We start from the raw sequence: 20,711 nt of genomic DNA, 5'->3' as shown, positions 1-20,711 counted from the left end.
CCCAATCAGCATCCCAACTGATGCTATCTCAACCTTGCCCGAAACAGCAAAATCAGCTACTATTGAAAACCAGAAGAAAGTGAAACCACGCATTAGCAACATGGAAATGGAGGTTCAGTCAAGAGGATGAAGAGACAGTACTAGAGTTACATGCTAATGATACCATGGATACAGGATGCCCAACCTTTCCCAGAAATGAAAAATCAAAACTAAGCAGACAGAAACCTCAGAAAAAACAGTCAGATCAATCTTCCTCAAATAAATCCAACAAATGAATAAATTCCTTCAATGGAACTGTAGAGGATTACACAGTAATATAGATGACTTGAATGATTTACTCATAAAAACTAAAGCAGTAGGTGTATGTTTACAGGAAACCTTTTTATCACCACAAGTTTCTCTGAAAATTAAAAATTATACTATGTTTAGACAAGACAGGGATTCTGACACTCCTGCTCGTGGTGGGGTGGCTATTCTTATCAAAACTAACATACCGTCAAGACATTTCCAACTACAAACCTCTTTAGAAGTTGTAGTGGTTCGGATAGCAATGGGAATCGTTAACCCTTGCATCCATATATACCCCATTTTAGAAGAACTTCCAAAAACGATTGAAGTATATATGTATGCTGACAATCTCACCACATCCTGCCAATTGCAAAGCATGAATACTATCGAAAGACAGCTACAAATTGCTTTAACGAGAATTCAATCCTAGACCTTACGAAATGGATATCATCTCGCTGAACGGAAAACTACTACCACTCATTTCTGCAAACTTCGGTCACTTCATCCTGATCCAGAGCTAAAGATAAATAATGTGTCAGTTCCTCTTGCTCACACTGTCCGTTTCCTTGGCCTGATACTAGGCAGGAAACTGAACTTTCAAGCACGTGTGGCCTATCTTCGAACTATCTGCTTGAAGAAATTAAACACCCTCTGGTGTGTCATCCATGTCATGGGGCGCTGATCATCATACCCTCATCCATCTTTATAGAGCTCTCATCAGGTCTCGCTTGGACTATGGCTCTCCTGTATATGATTCAGCGAGGAAAAGTACTTTAGAATGACTAAACACCATCCAGCACTGTGCTTTTGTGCTTTGAGAGTTGCTCTAGGCGCATTCAGAACCGCCCCGGTTCAGAGCCTTTACATCAAAGCTCATGAACCTCCCTTACATCTTCGCAGAAAAACATTACTTCTGCGAAGTAATGTTTTTCAATCTGATGTATGCTGCAAAAATCTGTAGTCTGCCCTCTCATCCTCTACAATACTGAATGCGAGTCATTTTACATCAGTAAACCTAATGAAAACCGACCTGCTCCACTTAGATTTAAGGAACTGGCTCAATCATGGAATATAGAAATCAGCAATATATTTCAGGACAAAACACCACCAGATCCACCCTGGAAAAATATGTGCGATAAATGACTACTTTCAACAGTGGGGAAAGAACACGCTGTCTCCTTCCAATATTGCACAGTTACATGCAACTTACACTCTTTCTAATTCAAATGCATGTGAAATCTATACAGATGGATCAAAAACCGAGACCCAAGTAGGTGCTGCTGCAATTTTCCCGTCATTTAGCACTTCTGTCTCATTGCCAATAGAATGCAGTATCTTCACTGCTGAACTCTATGCTATAAACTTAGCTCTGTATCACATTATTGAACATCTAATTCAGTCTGCTTTAATATACACTAACTCACTCAGTGCTGTCTCTGCCATAAATACTAATACCAACTCCTCCCACCCTGTAATAAAATATATTCATTCTAAGTTACTTGTCTGTAAGGAATTGAACCAAATTGTGGCATTCTGCTGGATCCCAGGACATTCTGGAATAGCTGGCAATGAAAGAGCAGATCATGCAGTCAAACCACTATTTCGCAGACTTTTCAAGTTCCATATACATATTACAAACAAATTATCCATAAAGCATGTTATAACAGCTGGTCATTAATTTGGAAAGGTTATCCAGGAAATAAACTCTACCGAATAAAACCGGAACCAAAGCTGTGGCTCTCCAGCTTCCGAAAAAAAACAGGTGAGATGAAATAATTTTAGGAAGGCTAAAGATTGGACATACTCACCTCACTCACCTGTATCTATTAACTAATGACAGCGCTCCCCAATGTACATCATGTCAAGTACAACTGACCATTTGCCATTTGTTAGTGGACCCACTTTCAAAATATCACTTAAACACCTTTAAATCAATAGCTAATGCACAGTCATCAATAAATTTATTACAGATTCTGGGAGATGATTCTAACGAAAAAGAACTATTCACAATTAAGCTAATATTTCATATTCACCATTAGAAAGACACAATAGGGTCCTAGTAGCCTATGTGTTGTTAAACTCAACAACAACAACCATAATGGATCAGTGATCTTCAAATTTTTTTGATCCATTGTACACTTTTTTATACACTTTATTTATTAAATTTGATAGAATAAATGTTTAAAAAGGCATCAAATTCAATCATGTTTATTAATATAAAAACAAATATTAAAAGGAACATTTCACAGACATTTTAATGTATGAATTGTACTTGGTGCCAACTAACAAGGGAATCTGGTGGATGCCCTCGAAGGAAATAAATTGAGGGGCCCATCAAGCTCTCAGCTGCCCACATCAACGCCAGAGCTTGCACTTGGTCATCAGGCAACACAGAGGCAGTCCCCTAGGCAGAATGCGCTGGTCCCACAGGAACTAGTAGTTGTTGGTGACTCTATTGTCAGGGAAACGGGGAACATGCTTTGTAAAAAGGATAGGTGGAATAGGACCAGGGTATGTCTGCCAGGGGCAAAGGTTGATGACGTTGTAGAGCGGATATCATCTTTTAAGGGCGCAAAAGGTGATATAGTTGTACACGTTGGCACTAATGATATTAAGAGTAGGAGACCGGCGGAATTACTTAGCAAGTACAGGTCACTGTTGAAAAAAAGCCGTGAATTAGGGTTGAATTTGAAAGTGTCTGCAATTCTGCCCAGACACGATAGGAGGGAGTATATGATGAGAGCCTTGTCGATCAATTCGGCCCTGGAGGGATTGTGCAAGGCTCAAGGGGTAGAATTTTTTTCAGCCTGGACTGTACTTGTTAACAGGAGAGATTGCTTCTACAGGGATGGGATACACTTAAATAGAAAGGGTGCAAGAATTTTTGCTGATGCTGTCGAGGCAGTGTTAGGTGGGTCGGAAAACTGCTAGTTGGGGGGGATACAAGGACTAATAGATTAACAGTAGCCACTGGCAGAGGTGGAAGTGATTCTTGCACTGCTTCTATTGAAATGAGCAGAAGCCTGAAAAACAAGATGCAGGATATTTCAGAGACTGCTGGGAGTCATAGTGGAACAAGTAAACACATGGGTTGTGTTAGGGTAGCTAAGAATAGAAACAGGTGCATGTATACCTGTGTGTACACCAATGCTAGGAGTTTGGTAAATAAATTTGATGAATTTGAGGTATTGCTCAAAACATCAAAGGCAGATATTGTTGGGATATCAGAGACGTGGTGTCACACAGATATAAGTAATGCGGAACTGGAATTTGGGGAATACAATGTGTATAGAAAGGATAGACAAGACAGGAGGGGAGAAGGGATTATGCTATTAGTTAAGAAACACAAAGTCCAAGGAAGTGAAGCCAGTCGACATCGATGGACAGGGCAGTGTCGAGTCAGTTTGGTGTGACATAAGCATAGGGAAATCAAAATTGAGAGTAGGAGTGTGCTATAGGCCTAATGACTCTGATGAGTATAATAAGATATTGTACAGGGAAATAGAGTGGGCCAGTAAATCAGAGAGTCTTATAATGGGGGATTTTAATTTCCCAGATATTGACTGGAATTTGTGGTTTGGTCACTCGCACGCTAGCAAGGCTTTTGTGGATTTATTGGATGATTGTTTTCTACATCAGCATGTTCGTGAGGCAACAAGAGGGAGCAATACTCTTGATCTGATTATCAGTAGTGATTCTTCATGCATTAAGAATCTGCAGATAAATGAACCACTAGGTGGCAGTGATCACAGTGTGTTGAAGTGGGATTTACTCAAGGAGGTAACTACCATCAGAGGTAAAGGGAAGGGTTTTTGTTTTCGTAAAGGCGACTATGATGGTCTGAGACAGTATTTAAATTCTATACAGTGGGACCAACTGATGATGTTACCAACAGCAAACTCAAAATGGGAAGCATTCAAGGAACTAATCTTGGAGGCTACCAGGCTTTAAATACCAACTAAGAAATATTGTTCAAGGTTTAGGCCTAAATGGTTGTCAGATGAACTAATGAGACATGTGGCAGAGAAGAAAAATGCATGGGATACATACAAATTAATGGGTGACATGGAAGCCTATGATAGATATAAGTTGGTCTGTAACCAAGTCACAAAGGAGATTAGGCAGGCAAAGGCAGACTACGAAAAATCCTTGGCAAAGGATGCAAAGAAAAACAGAAAAGAGTTCTTTACATATTTAAACTCAAGAAGGAAAGGGATGAATCAGATTGGGCCACTGGATATTGATGGTTCAACAGTTGAGGATCCTGCTCAGATGGCTAACAATCTAAACGAGTATTTTGCATCTACATTCACTCATGAGGAGTTATTCAGGAAGGAGAATGATGTAGGTAAAGTAAACATTGGCAGTGAGCTGGATGATTTTGTAATAACTGAGAGGAAAGTGGAAGAGAGATTGTTGAGGATAAACATAAAAAAGGCACCTGGGGTGGATGGGATCTATCCAGTTATATTAAAGGAGGCAGCAAAGGAAGTAAGCAAACCCCTAGCCATAATTATGAGAGCTTCTTTGGACTCAGGGGAGGTACCCATAGACTGGAGAAGTGCAAATGTAACCCCAATTCACAAAGGAGGATCAAAGGCTGACACAAGTAATTATAGACCTGTTAGTTTAACTTCTGTTCCAGGTAAATTAATGGAGGCACTGGTTAAAGAAGCACTGCAGGATCATCTAGACAAGAATTCAGTTATAGCTCAGACGCAGCATGGTTTTGTTAAGGGCAGGTCTTGCCTGACCAATTTGATTGGATACTGTGATGTAGTCACGAAAGAACTGGATGCAGGGAATAACTTTGATATTATATATTTGGATCTTAGAAAGGCTTTTGATACTGTTGCACATGGAAGACTGCTGCACAAATTGGAGCAGTGTGGCATTGGAGGCAAACTGCTGCTATGGATAAGGGGATGGTTGAGTGGCAGAAGACAGAGTGGTAATCAATGGACACTGCTCAACGTGGACTAATGTTATTAGTGGAGTTCCTCAGGGTTCAGTGTTGGGTCCGTTGTTGTTTTCGGTGTTTATGAATGATATTGATGATGGGATATCAAGTTTAATGTCCAAGTTTGCAGATGATACAAAGGTTGGCAGGGTTGTTAAGGACACTACTGACGCTATGCTGCTGCAACAGGATCTGGAAAGGTTGAACACATGGGCTGAGAGGTGGCAAATGAAGTTTAACATTGACAAATGTAAAGTACTACATATGGGAAACAGTAACCCCAGAGCAACGTATGAACTCTGCGGTACTACACTGACAGTGGTGGAGAATGAAAAGGACCTGGGGGTAATTGTGCAGGCAGATATGAAGTTCTCTGAGCAGTGCAGACGAGCTGCAAGAGTAGCTCATGGTGTCTTGTCAATGATATACAGGAATTTTTCTAGCAGGGATAAGGAGGTGATTATTCCCTTGTATAAGGCAATGGTTAGGCCACATCTTGAGTACTGTATACAGGTCTGGAGGACTCATTTCAGGAAGGATGTAGAGCTGCTGGAACGGGTACAGAGAAGGGTAACAAGATTAGTGAATGGAACAAAGGGTTGCTCTTACGAAGAAAGGCTTAAGTTTTGCAAATTACAGAGTCTGGAGACTAGGCACCGGCGAGGTGATCTGATAGAGGTGTATAAGGCTTTGAATGGTTTGAGCATGCTCAATGCCAATGGGATTCTTCATCTTGCTCAGAATAATCACCTCAGAGGGCATAAATTCAAATTGAGGAAGGACGGATGTCGGATAGATGTGCGGAAATTTGCCTTTGGCCAGCGGGTGGTTGGTTGGTGGATCCGACTTCCATCACTTGTTGTTGAAGTTGATAGCCTAAACAAATTTAAAGCTCAACTGGACAGGTATTTCGAACGAACGGAGGGGTGAAATGGGAGTGGTGCGTTTTTTTTTTTTTTTTTTTGGCTGATGCTGAATAAGCTTGCTTTCTTGCATCATATGCCTCTGCTAATGCTAATCTGTGATGGGTAAAAAGTTTAAGGGTCATTCAGCAATCTTCCCCCTTTTTGTTACTTATAAGCAGTTCTTTTTTGGGAAAGAAGACTCCTATCTAAACTAGAAGTGAGTTAGGAAAAGCTAACAAGAACAATATTATTTTCTTCTGCAAGTGGTGATACAAAAGAGGCATCTTCTCATTCTGTCAAAATTGCCCTTATCTGTCTTTATGTATTACTGCAGTAACTTTTGCAAAGGTAACATTTTTAATATTTCATTGATGTTATTGCTAAGAGTGTTTACCACTCTTAGGAATTAGCTCAGATTATGCAAAAAGATATGCTCTTCTTTGCCATTTTCATTATTTTTTAAATATTGTAGGGGTGGTTGAGCATTAAGAAAAATCGTTGTGTTTTAAAGTAATCCGATGGCTTGCTCTTTTCATCTGGGTATTTTGCATTAACATTACCATGAGGCTGTGAAAGTTTCATCACTTCATTGAAATTGCTTGTTGGCAGGGTACTCCAAATGACAAGTAGTCTAATGAATATTGATGACAACACTTTTCTTTGGAACTATAGGTTTTTAATTAGGGACAATCTCAGTATCACAAGAAGTTATTAAACAGCTTTAAAAACCCAAGGACTTGCACACAAAATCTATGTTGTCTTAGTACGAACACATGTACCAGTAATGCATGGCAGTAAGTATAAAGTGTCTACAAGGTATACATGTGCATATTAATATCACAATATTGAGAATAAAATTTTGTAAGAACAAAACCAAATTATCACAATTAATGTTTACGCAGTAACAATGCATGTGGAGCAACGGTGTAATGGTAGCACTCCACTGTCACTATTCTGAACTGAAAGGTAGGTTGGACGTGGCTTATTTGAGAATATGCATGCATATCATTAAACTTTGTTATAGTTTTATTTTTATAGAATTATTATTATAGAATTTTATTAGCATTTGGTGAGTTCTTTACTGTGCACCACAAACATAAAAGGCCCACTTTGAAATACCACTGTGCTGGAGACATTATTGTAGTTTAAAATAGTAGTTTTATATTAATTCTGCGAAGATTGGTCATTTCATTATATGTGATTTTGGTACTCACCTTAGATCTACTATTTAGGAAACTTTATTTTATTTAGTTTTGTATTGATGGCATTAGTTTTGTGATTTTTTTTTTTTTTTTTTTTATGTAAAAAGTGTTAGTGATGATAATGAAGCTGTAGATTAAAAATGACTTACCTAAAATAAATTTTTAATATTATTTCTTAGTTACTTAAGCAAATCTTGCTTGGAGACTATCATGAGGATTAAGTTGTATAGTGATTCTTTGGCACGCTATGGAAGGAGCCCTTATCTATATCCTCTGTATGGTTTAGGTGAACTTCCTCAGGGATTTGCTAGGTAAGATTATTTGATAATGTGGTCATTGTTTTTTTTTTTTTTTTTTTTTTTTTGCAAAAGATGGACAGTAACAGATTATTTATTTTTATTTATTTTTTGTAGACTAAGTGCTATTTATGGTGGTACTTATATGTTGGATAAACCAATTGATGAAATAGTCATGGAAGGAGGTAAAGTTGTTGGTGTTCGCTCAGGCTCTGAAACTGCTAAATGTAAGCAGGTCTACTGTGATCCTTCCTATGTTCCTGATCAAGTAGCAAAGGTTGGGCAGGTGAGTATATATATTTAAATGCCCAGTAATATGAAGATTTGGTTACAGTTGATTTTTATTTTAGTGCCTATTTAGCATGTTATTAAGCCATTCATGAATGAATTCAGTTTCCTGCTGGATTCTGGCTCTGTGGCACAAGTTTCTTTGGGGAACTTTAAAATTTGCCAAGTGATGCAGTTTGTCTATATCAGATGTAGACAAACACTTAAAGACATAGCTTTGTTTTGGCTGAACAGAAGTTTGAGTTAGAATTTGGTAAAAAAGATTTTTACATATCAAAACATATTGGGTGCTACTTAGCTTTCCGTCTGGGGAGTGAAGGGGAGAAGAGATAAACAGTAAACTCTATTTGTGGTCAAAATATAATAATTTAGGAATTGACAAATGATGACTGTTAAATAGCTATAAAAAGTATTTTTACTTCCAAAGAAGCAAAGTACCCTCTTACCATTAGAACATGTAAAAGTCTTTCAAATTCAAAATCGGTAAATTTATGTTCAGTCAGACAGTTTTGTGTGTACCATCTATATAAATGTCCTTTAACCACTGAATAAAATGTCTAATACCTACATTCAAATTGGCATTTCAGAATTATATTAGAAGACACTCATTTTGTGACAATATGGCTAGTTGTATTATTGGTAGAACTGTGAACCACAATTGCTACAAAACTTTTATTGTATGTGTTTCTAAAAAAAAAAAAAAAAAATTTTTTTTTTTTTTTTTTTTTTTTTTTTGTATACTTTCTTTGCTTGCTGTGTGGCTCTAGAAAGGGTAGCCTGCCTAAATTGTTTCTATTGAAACAGTATTGTCATTACTTTAGAAAAAGAAGTTTAAATTTTCTGGACTGATGTGCATTGAAACAAACCACAGTCTTGCTTGTGATTGATACCACAGCAGAGTAAAATCTGTTGAAATGGGCCTGTGAAGCCAGTTGTTATTCTTAGGTACATTTGAATTAACAGACTGAATGTGTATAAATTAAAATCCTCTACAATAGAATATCAAACAACACTGGCCAAAAAAATAAAACTTAACATTTTTCATCAAAGATGTAAACAAGTTGTGTGTTGATTTCAAATATGATCTTTATTTTTTTCTAGCACATGTTGTTTTTCTAATGGAACTGTTCACAATATCAGTAGAAGTTGAGATTTTTCTATAAAACAAATAAGAGTTTGGTTAATAAGTGATGAATTTGAGGTGCTAGTCAAAACATCAAAGGCAGATATTGTTGGGTTATGAGATGTGGTCTCACACAGATATAAGGAATGCAGAACTGGAATTTGGGGAGTACAGTGTGTACAAGAAGGATAGGAAAAGAGGAGGGGTTATGGACGTCACTGGACACTGCACTGTCCAGCGACATCGCTGGACAGTGCAGTGTCGAGTCAGTTTTGTGGGACTTAAGAACTGGGTGATCAAAATTGAGAGTAGGAGTGTGTTATAGGCCTAATGAATCTGAGTATAATAAGAAACTGTACAGGGAAATAGTGGGCCAGTAAATCAGAGAGACTTATAATGGTGGATTTTAATCTCCTAGATATTGACTGGAATTTGTGGGTTGGTCACTCACACACTAGCAAAGCTTTTGTGGATTTATTGGATGATTGTTTTCTACATCAGCATGTTCAGGATACTCTTGATCTGATTATCAGTAGTGATTCTTCATGCATTAAGAATCTGCAGATAAAGGGACCACTAGGTGGCAGTGATCACAGTGTGCTGAAGTGGGATTTACTCAAAGAGGTAACTACCGTCGGGTAAAGGGAAAGGTTTTTGCTTTCGTAAAGGCAACTACGGTGGGACCAACTGATGATGTTACCAACAGCAAATTCAAAATGGGAAGAATTCAAAGAATTAATCTTGGAAGCTGCTACATACCAACTAAGAAATATTGTTCAAAGTTTAGGCCTAAATGGATGTCAGATGAACTAATGAGACATGTGGCAGAGAAGAAAAATGCATGGGATACATATAAATTAATGGGTGACATGGAAGCCTACGATAGATAAGCTGGTTTGTAACCAAGTCACAAAGGAGGTTAGGCAGGCAAAGGCAGATTATGAGAAATTGTTGCAAAGAAAAACAGCAGGGTTCTTTACCTATGTAAATTCTAGAAGGAAAGGGATGAATCAGATTGGTCCACTGCATATTGATGTTTCAACTGTTGATGATCCTGCTCATGTGGCTAACAAAATAAATGAGTATTTTGCATCTACATTCACACATCAGGAGTTATTCAGGAAGGGGAATGCCAGAGGTGAATTAAACTCAGGCAGTGAGCTATATGATTTTGTAATAACTGAGAGGAAAGTGGAGGATAAATTGTTAAAGATAAATATAAGGCACCTGGTGTAGATGGAATCTATCCAGTTATATTAAAGGAGGCAGCAGAGGAAGTAAGCAAACCCTTAGCCATAATTATGAGAGCTTCCTTGGACTCAGGAGAGGTATCCATGGACTGGAGATGTGCAAATGTGATCCCAATTCACAAAGGAGGATCAAAGGGCAACACAAGTAATTATAGACCTGTTAGTTTAACTTCTGTTCCAGGGAAATTAATGGAGGCACTGGTCAAAGAAGCACTGCAGGATCATCTAGACAAGACTTCCGTTACAGCTCGGACACAGCATGGTTTTGTTAAGGGGAAGTCTTGTCTGACCAATTTGATTGGATATTATGATGTGGTCACAAAGGAACTGGATGCAGGGAATAACTTTGATATCATATATTTGGATCTTAGAAAGGCGTTTGATACTGTTGCACATGGAAGACTGCTGCACAAATTGGAGCAGTGTGGCATTGGAGGTAAATTGCTGCTATGGATAAAGGAATGGTTGAGTGCAAGAAGACAAAGTGTGGTAATCAATGGACTCTGCTCTTCATGGACTAATGTTATTAGTGGAGTTCCTCAGTGTTCAGTGTTAGGTCCATTGTTGTTTTCTGTATTTATAAATGATATTGGTGATGGTATATCAGGCTTAATGTCCAAGTTTTCAGACGATACGAAGGTTGGCAGGGTTGTTGAGGACACTAATGACAGTACTCTGCTGCAACAGGATCTAGAAAAGTTGGGCAGATGGGCTGAGAGGTGGCAAATGAAGTTTAACATTGACAAATGAAAAATATGGGAAGCAGCAACCCCAGAATAACGTATCAACTCTGTGGTACTACACTGACAGTGGTAGAGAATGAAAAGGACCTGGGGGTAATTGTGCAGGCAGATATGAAGTTTTCTGAGCAGTGCAGACTGTCTGCAAGAGTAGCTCATGGTGTCTTGTCAATGATATAGAGGAATTTTTCTTACAGGGATAAGGAGGTGATTATCCCTTTATAAGGCAATGGTCAGGCCACACCTTGAGTACTGTATGCATGTCTGGAGGCCTCATTTTAAGAAGAATGTAGAGCTGTTGGAACGAATACAGAGAAGGGCAATAAGATTGGTGAATGGAACAAAGGGTTGCTCTTACAAAGAAAGGCTAAAGTTTTGCAGATTACAGTGTCTGGAGACCAGATCAGATCACCTGCAAGGTGATCTGATTGAGGTGTATAAAGCCTTGAATGGTTTGAGTATGCTCAATGCTGATGGGATTCTTCCTCTTGCTCAGAATAATCACCTAAGAGGTCATAAATTCAAATTGAGGAAAGACAGTTTTAGGATAGATGTGCGGAAGTTTGCCTTTAGCCAGTGGGTAGTTGATTGGTGGAACAGACTTCCATCTTTTGTTGTGGAAGTTGATACCTAAATAAATTTAAGGCTGAGCTGGACAGGTATTTGGAATGAACGGAGGGGTGAAATAGTAGTTTTATTTATTTATTTATTATTATTATTATTATATATTTTTTTTATTTTATTTATTTTTTTTTTTTTTTTGGCTGATGCTGCATAAGCTTGCTTTCTTGCATCATATGCCTCTACTAATGCTAAAGACTGGTTATAGTTACATTTTTATCTATTTTACAATTTAAACCCAATAAACTGAACTTTATACACAATTGTTAAAATAATACCTTGCACTGTACAACTTAAAAAAACTCGCATGGATAAATTTCCCTATGGTACACTTTGTCCAGATTGGTCTTTGCTGGATCCATAATAGAACATACTGCACACTGCTCATTCCTGGCTCGTGCTTCTTTCAGTCCAGTCACATCTGATCTAATGGTCTGAGTGTGATGTATTCTAATGTAATTGGTTTGAACGGCGGCCCTATAGGCATAGGAGACAATATTTTTCTGAACCCTCCTTCCATCCCTATTAACATAACAATGACTGAGGTAACTGCAGATATTCCATTGATGATTGCTGTATTGAATTGCTTTCAGTAGTGGCTTCATGTTGTAGTATACCTACTTGAGATGAACAGAGTAAGCAATGAGGATGAATGGATAGTTTTAAGTTCCTGTTATGTAAGAGAACAGTTTTAAAACTTCACTGTTACAAACTGACAAAGAAGTACCATTCACATGTAATGTGTACTTGACAATTTCTTAAAAACTCCATTGATATCATGGCAGTAGCAGAGTAGATCATTTACTGTATTGGTTTATTTTTCAATAGTGAGGCACTTTGACATTCTTCTTAATCAAGCATTTCTGCTTCAGTCTTGGTGAGAAGCTAGACTTTATCTTTGGAGAGGGCTAGATCTCAGAGTTCATTCAGCTCTTCTTGGGTAAACTGCTCCAGTTTCAATGTCTCTTCATCAGGTGTGTACTCAGGATCAGCTGACGTTCTCAGGTCTCTGCCAGTTGTATTATCATTGCATTCCATTTCATTGTGTAGATAATCTGTGAGTATCTGAAATGAGTACGAGAATCTAAGCGTTCATGCTGTGGAGGGGCGGTGCCTCCGTAGCCGGGTGGGAAGGAGCAGCAGTACGTAGCAAACACTTCTTGATTAGACTGGGGTTCGAGCCCGTCACCATCAAATACGGAGGATGCGGAAAGGTCAGGGAATGACCACCGCATATCCCGGAGCAATATGGCCTTAGTTGCTAATGCTCCTAAAAACCAAATAACAATGCTGTGGAGGTACCAGAATAAGGATACTGTCATTGTGAGGGATTGGTCTCATTGCTAAATCCAGTTATGTTCATATTCCAAAAGTAACAGTTGCCATTGTGGTCTTTTGCCTCCCTCCATGTCATGGGTATGGCAGACAGCATTGATTTTTGCTTTTGTTCAAGCAGTCATGTAACCCATTTCAACAAGCAGTACAAATAATGTGGTAACCATGCCTTATTCTGATAATCTATAGGATAGCTAAAGTATAAGTGGTATTTTTTCCAAACATCTTTCGTGATGTTTCTTAATGAGTCAATTTCACAGGAAAGAGGTGCACACATAGCAAAATTTATTGGGGTGATTTTGAATAATTTATAATCAAATCATAAATTATAATAACAAGGATATAGATATATTCAAGCAATTACATAAATATGAATGTGTAAACAGTAATGGCCAAATAGGTGTATGAGTGGTATAATCAGTCTTATTACAGAAACTGTGTGCTGTTTGGAAAACCAAAAACAGGTTTGGAATCATTGTCCAGAGATCTAATGCACATTTATTTTTTATGATGAAAAATATTTAACTTGTGTAATTGAATGTAATCTATAAAATATCTGTGGTGACTTTATTTTGTTTGCATTAAAGTAATTTTTTGACATTCTGCTGAAGAGGATTTTAATTTACATTTAGCCAGTTCATTCAAGTGAGGGTTTTTAAAGAATAAAATCTGCTATGTGCAATAGTTAACTTGAGATAGCTTATTTTGTGAATGAGCCTCTGAAGATAACAACTCTAATGTTTAACAGTTATGTTTTGTGGCTTTCTATTGAAATGCCAAAGTACTAAACTGTTTGTCTGTCAGTTTGGTACTTTGGTGTTTTTGTGATGGAGAAATTACAAAATTACAATTGCCAACAGTGCAGAAGAGAAAAAATCTGCAAAATTTATAATTGTTAGACTCTGTTAGTAATAAATAGATTGTAAACTATACACAAGTGAGGTTCTTCAATTTCAAATGATTTGATCAGGATAACTGTTGCAACATTCCATTTTAACACTACACGAGTCTTAATGTAATGCATTGGCACTTCAAGACTTTGAGTACATCTTTTAGAAATGAGGTTATTATGTGAAATGATACTGTGCCTGTTTTAATACTTATTAATTCAAAATCATATGGAATATTTGTTTCTTCAGAGTCAGAGGAAATCGGTTCATTGTAAACATTAATGGTGTTTGATTTCTGCAGGTGGTGCGTTGTATATGTTTAATGAATCATCCTATTCCCAATACCAAAGATGCTCTTTCTTGCCAGATCATCATTCCCCAAAAGCAAGTTGGAAGAAAATCTGGTATGTACAACATTTCTCTATTTGTCTACATTAGGGCTTCTTATGTTGCAACTTAAAATTTTTTTATTATCACATATTTAATGCATGCATTACTTTAAAACTGACCTTGAGTGTGCTGAGAGTATAAAATAATGGCTTGTTATTTATCACCGTATGAAAAAGGTTGAAAAATATTAATCTAGGTTGGTTTCATGCAAACGTTTTCAGCCATGGATCCATTTTGATAACTAGCTTTATGAGCAGGGGCTCAAAATTAGTCTAAACTGACTCTCAGAATTAGTGTGATGGGTGAGCTTGTCTTCTTGCAGAATCCCTGTGGCCTATGGATCACAGTTTGCATCCCACTGATTTGGTTGGATATCGTTGAGATAATTGAATTCCTGCATAAGAAGAAAATCGGTTTTCTGTATGATAGATTGGAATGTTTTATGCCTTAATGTTAATTTTTCAATGTGAACCGTTAATAGTTCTTTCCTAGTCCACTTTAATAATTTAATTTTCAGTTATGGAATTAAATGAATTGTGTTTATTACAAAGACTACTCCGAAACAAATGTCTCTAATTTTTATTTAAGCATTATCACCTCTATCTTTAAAATAAAGATATTGGTGGTTATTTTTTGTGTAGCAACATCTTGTAGTTTTAACAGTGTAAGCCAGGTGGCAGAGCTATAGTAATCTGTGAATGGAGGACTATATTAATGGGGTTATAACACCACTGCTTTAGGGGGCTTAGAGGGGAACAGGCATTCTGTGTGTTTTCAGACACTGAGTGTAAACACTGATGGATCCAATATCTTTCTATTTCAGAAGATTTAGGAGAAGTCTGGTTGACCTGCCTTCCTAAAATCCACTCATGCACACCTTCTCAATGGTAAGCCCTGTTACGACACTTAGGTGGCAATGAACATGTAGAGTGGTTCTCTTCAAGACGCCTGGTCAGCGTGAAGAGGAAAAGACCAAACCCGACAGCACAATGAAACAAATGGCCCTAAGTCCCCAGCAGCTTTCACTCCCCCTCTTATGGCAGTGATAGGACCAGAGTGGAAGCAGAGGGTGCTAAGAATCTCTGGGTACGACCAGGCTACCATGCACGGAAACTGAACTTGGCCTGTTACAACGTAAGATTGCTCATTGGTGAAGACAGGATATTACAGCTGGAAAAGGAATTGGAATATCATCGGTTTGGCTGAAACAAGAAGAAATGAATCACTTATAAGTTTATCAAGTGGAAATCTGCTGTACACCTGAGCAGAGAAGGCATAATTCAAATAGCAGAAGACTACTATAGAGAATTATACAAGGAGCGAGGGAATGATGCCAGCAGTAGGGAAGATGGATTGCAAATTAGTAACACATACAACATACCCAATATCCTTCCTGATGAGGTAGAACATGCATTGAAGAAAATGAAGAATCGGAAAACCCTGTGGGAAGATGACATTACTGTAGAGTTGTTGAAATTGGGAGGAAGAGACGTGGCACAAAATCTGGCAAGACTCTTCACAAAGTGCATTAGAAAAGGTGTGATGCCTAAGGAGTGGAATAATGCAATCATAGTTTTGCTGCATAAGAAAGGAGATAAATCAGCAATTGGAAATTATAGACCAATTAGCTTGATATCCCACATCTACAAGTTGTTCACAAGGGTCATTACTAACAAATTAGAAAGAATACTTGATGAGAATCAACCAAAAGAGCAAGCTGGCTTTAGGACATGATTCTCAACTATGGATCACCTTCATGTAATATCAAAGCTACTGGAGAAAGCAATTGAATATAAAACACCATTATGCCGGGCATTTGTGGATTACGAAAAGACATTTTACTCCATACAGCATAAGGCAATGTTTCGGGCACTAGAAAAACAAGGTGTAGATACCACATATATTATGATTTTGAAGAAAATATATGAGAACGCTACCTCCTTTATTAGACTAGACAAAGACAGTAGCAAATTTAAAATTGAGAAAGTAGTTCGATAAGGAGACACAATATCTCCGAAGTTGTTTACTGCTGCCCTTGAGGAAGCTTTCAGAAGATTAGACTGGCCGCAGAAAGGAGTCAATGTGAATGGAGAGTACCTAAACCGTTTACGATTTGCAGATGACATTGTGGTCATAAGCCACAATCCCAAAGAATTAGAGGAAAATCTTAATCAGTTATGCAGAGTTAGTAAGGATTTTGGACTAAAGATGAATATAGCTAAAACAAAAGTTATGAACAATATGCCATAGAAAGGGATATAATGATTGAAGGAGCAATAATTGAAAAGGTGGAGTCATATACCTATCTGAGACAAGTCATTAGCTGTAATAATGATAAATGGCTGGAAGTCAAGAGAAGAATAAATTTTAGATGGATAACATTCAGGAAATATAGTCACATACTGAGGAGCAATATCCCAATTTGTCTGAAATGTAAAATAATGAACCAATGTATACGCCCCACCATGACTTATAGAAGTGAAACTTGTGCACTCACCAAAAGAATGGAAGAGAAGTTGAGAACTACACAGCGAAGAATGAAATAAATTCTATTGGGAATCAGACTGTTAGATAAGAAGAGAAACACATGGATTAGGCAACAAACTCAAGTAAACCTCAAGTAAAGAACTAAAATGGTCTTGGACAGGACACGTAGCTCGAAGACATGACAGATGGACTACGAAAATAACAGAAAGTATGTAATTAACAAGACTGACATTATAAAATGTGACATGGTAGCACTGCGCATGCATAACAGTGTTTAGGTTGATTCCTTCCACACAAGAGAAATTGCATCTCGTGTTCAGTGTGTGTCGAGTCATTGTGAAGTAAGCAACCATGTGTTCATTGACTGCATCATGAAAAATGGAACGGAAGAATATTGAGCTATGTTGTGTCATCAAATTTTGCATCAAACTCAATGAAAGCACAGTGCAAGTGTACAGAAAGATAAAAAGAGCTTATGGAGATCAGGTTTATCATGAGCCCAAGTTTTCCAATGGCACAAGGCCTTCTTAGAAAAATATAAAGCAATTGAAGGTGAACCTTGTGCAGCAATGACCTGTCTTGGCAACAACAGAAGAATATTGAGAGGGTTAAGGGCTCGAATTGTCCGACTGACATTTTTCATCATATTGATGGCAGATGAGCTGAACACGAGTGACTGAGCTGTCCATGACATTTTAACATGGCATTTTGTCATGCGCAAAATTTGTGTGAAAACAGTGCTAAGATCTCGTTGAAGAACAGAAATTAAATCATAAGAACATCTGCCTTGACCTTTTCGATCATGGTGAAATTGAGCCAGGTTCCTTCAGCGAGTGATAATAAGCAGGTAATAAAAGCATGGATCCAGGGAAAAGACAAAGTGAAGAAACTGTAAATTTACCATGCCTGAAGAATGTGTAAGTGAGCAAATCCAGAATGAAATTTTTTTTTTCTTTTTTTTTTTTCGATTAGTTTGGAGTGGTGCACAAAGAGTTTGTATCTCAAGGTAAACTGTCAACCAAATTTTTTTTTTTTTTTACTGTGAAACCCTTGAATGGCCATGAAAAGGATTGCTGTGCATTCAACCCGAAAAGGCCAAAAACTCAATTTTGCATCACGACAGTGCATCCTGCCACTTCTCAATGTCTGTTATGCAGTTTTTTACCTCAAAAAGCATTCCAATGCTCTTGTAGCCATCATGTTTACTGGATCTGTTACCCTGCAACTTCTTTCTTTTTTCAAAGATAAAGAATTACATGAAAGGACATCATTTTGCGATGCTTGACAACATCCAGAGTGCCGTAACCGATTCAGTGGAGGACTTCACAGAGTAGTTATAAAATTTTTTTAGAAATTTTTTTTATAAAATTGGTCTAATTTTGTGACAGACCTTGTATGTGCCAAATAATAGTACATTTTGGCAGATCACATTATTACAAAATCTGAAAGGTTTTAAGTCCCTTGAACTTTGTATTAATGAGATTCTACTGATTAATAATGAACAGTCTTATAAAATGTACAGTTTTATTTTTTTTAATCCCTTCTAGATATATATGTATCTCTTGTGTCTTACACACATCAAGTAGCTGCAAAAGGATGGTTTATTGCTATGGTTAGCACAACAGTTGAAACAGCAAATCCAGAAATGGAAATAAAACCTGGTTTAGATCTTCTGGGACCAATAAAGCAGAAGTAAGTAATTATTTTAAATTATCACTTAAATATAATATTATCAGCTTTCCTTAGCAAATGAGAAGTAATGTACTATTTAACCTCTTCATGTGAAGTTGCTTCTTGTTTATCTGCCATCAAGAATAGCACTGTGTAATTAAAAAAAAAAAAAAAAAAAAAAACTGGAGGTCTTCATTTTGCATCAGCAGATTGTTGGTTGTGATTTTTTCACCCCTAGTTAGTTACTGTAGGATATTATACTACTTTTGTAATAAGTATGCTGCAGAGGTTACCACTGGTACCTTGCACCCCTGTAAAGTATTTCATGAATTTCACACCCCACCTTCCAGAACAAAGTGCAATTTAGCTATAGTATCCATTCTTTTATAAATTAATGTATACTTTAATACATTTAATCTCAAAGATTAAAATAAAATGTTTCATACCATTGTCATGGCCATGTTACATCACAGGTGGGTATATTCATGCTGAAATTTTTTGGATATAGTGAAGGGCAAGTAGTTATCCACTTGTTATTTCCACTTTTACTTTATCTACTGAATGCATCATGAATAGTTAGGTTAATAGACAAAACATATTTGCAAAAAGATCTAAACCTCCCAAAACTCATTCATTTCACAAATATATGGTCTTAGTTCTAAGCTCAGTGAGTCCATTTTCACTTAGTCTGCAGACAGAATGCCATTTATAGATTGCTTCAACCACTGCTCGTCTCAGTTTCCCTAATCATTCACTTTGATTCCGTTAGCTTCAAAAGTGGTACTATCCTAAGTTGTGCTTGGAAATTTCCACCATATGCTTGGAAATTTTCTCATTTCCAGTCAGTTCCTAAAAAGGGTGAAAAAAAAAAAAAAAAAAAAAAAATCTTTCCCTTCCATTGCACAAAATAACAGAATAAATCAACAGCCAACCTTTAAACTATCTCGATCCTCCATCTGGTTGGTGATCAACAATGTGGACTCCATCAGTGTCCACATTGCTGAACACTGATATTATGTTTGGCATAAAGGTCTTCTAAACAAGCTCCCATCTCATATCTAAAACTTACTAAAAACTGCAAACTGGATACTCAACTTCACAGTTGAGTATCCAGTTTTCTCTCTGACTGCTCACTTGTTGATAAATGGCTCTCTTATCTTCTGACTTTTCCAATGACTGGAATCCATAGTTTTGCTAATGATAGCACACTACATTCCACCTTCTAGCTTGAGAAACCTTGCCCTGCACAAACAGCATCAACTCTTCAAATATCCACCACCTTAAATGTTGATCTCCGGGTAATTCAGTTTGGCAAAGAAAATTTTTAGTTATCTTCAATCCTTCTAAAACTCAATTCTGTCTTATTTCTGCTGATTTCTAGATGAGATCACATATCTTTGATGGGAATTACCCTGACTTTTAATCTCTCTTGACATAAGCACATCACAAATATTGCTTCCTCTGTATTTAAAAAAAAAAAAAAAAAAAATTTCATTATTTGTGGTTTAATTCTGAACAGCTCACTCTGCATAAATCTCATATTTGCCCTATTGAATGGTGTTCCAAAATCTGGAGTTGGTGCCTCAAAACATCTAAGCTCCTGGATTCCATTCAGAAGAAGATACTGAGGTGGATTAATGAAGTATCTTACAAAGTCTCCACTCTCTTTTGTAGACACTCAATTTCTGCTGAATGTCTTTTCTGTAATTACTTCAGTGATCACTATTCTTCTGAATTGGTATCTGTAATTCCCAGTCCTCTTCTAAACCAGTCCAGACATGTGCCACAAGTACTTGTATTTACTGTTCAACTCAAAACTTGCAAAACCAACTTTATCCCTTCTGCTTTCTATTTTCTGGTACAACCTTCCTTCACATGTATTTCTCAAATATTACAATCTACAGAAATTCAAGTCTGACAAAGTCTCCTCAGCTTTCAACAATCCATGCATGGTGCTAAGTACTGTTGGCTCTGATACCTTTTGTGTTTGGGGGTTTCATGGGGGGAACATTTCTGTCTTACACGAGAAATTTCAAAGCTTGTATCTGATTGGTGGGTTAACAGAGACCTGACTGGTTCATCTCCAAACTAATATTGTGCATTAATTGTTGGTACAAAGTTAATGGTGAAAACTTTCTGTACTTTCCTTAAATATGTCCAATGTATTATTTTGAGCAGCTTTGAAAGTGGATGTTACTGTTTACTTAGAATTATATGTGCAAAGGACCTGTTGGTAAATGCAGCATGACAGTTACTATAAGGGGC

At 37.3% G+C, this 20,711-nt stretch overlaps 1 protein-coding gene across 1 annotated transcript in view; it reads left to right on the top strand.

Moving 5' to 3' along the window:
• Positions 1 to 20,711, top strand: part of Gdi (GDP dissociation inhibitor) — a 143,500-nt gene that overhangs the window by 106,153 nt on the left and 16,636 nt on the right. Inside the window, exons 5-8 of the mRNA XM_090369680.1 lie at positions 7,535 to 7,666; positions 7,769 to 7,937; positions 14,200 to 14,302; positions 18,323 to 18,467. Of these exons, the coding sequence (XP_090225806.1) occupies positions 7,535 to 7,666; positions 7,769 to 7,937; positions 14,200 to 14,302; positions 18,323 to 18,467 (549 nt within the window). The remainder of the gene's footprint in view (positions 1 to 7,534; positions 7,667 to 7,768; positions 7,938 to 14,199; positions 14,303 to 18,322; positions 18,468 to 20,711) is intronic.

The sequence above is a fragment of the Mastigoproctus giganteus genome, chromosome 3 (assembly GCF_048544385.1).
Source record: "Mastigoproctus giganteus isolate SK-2022 chromosome 3, ASM4854438v1, whole genome shotgun sequence".
In the NCBI taxonomy this organism is placed as follows: Eukaryota; Metazoa; Arthropoda; class Arachnida; order Uropygi; family Thelyphonidae; genus Mastigoproctus; species Mastigoproctus giganteus.
Note: the sequence above shows the minus strand (reverse complement) of the source record. Positions and strands in the feature narration are given on the sequence as shown.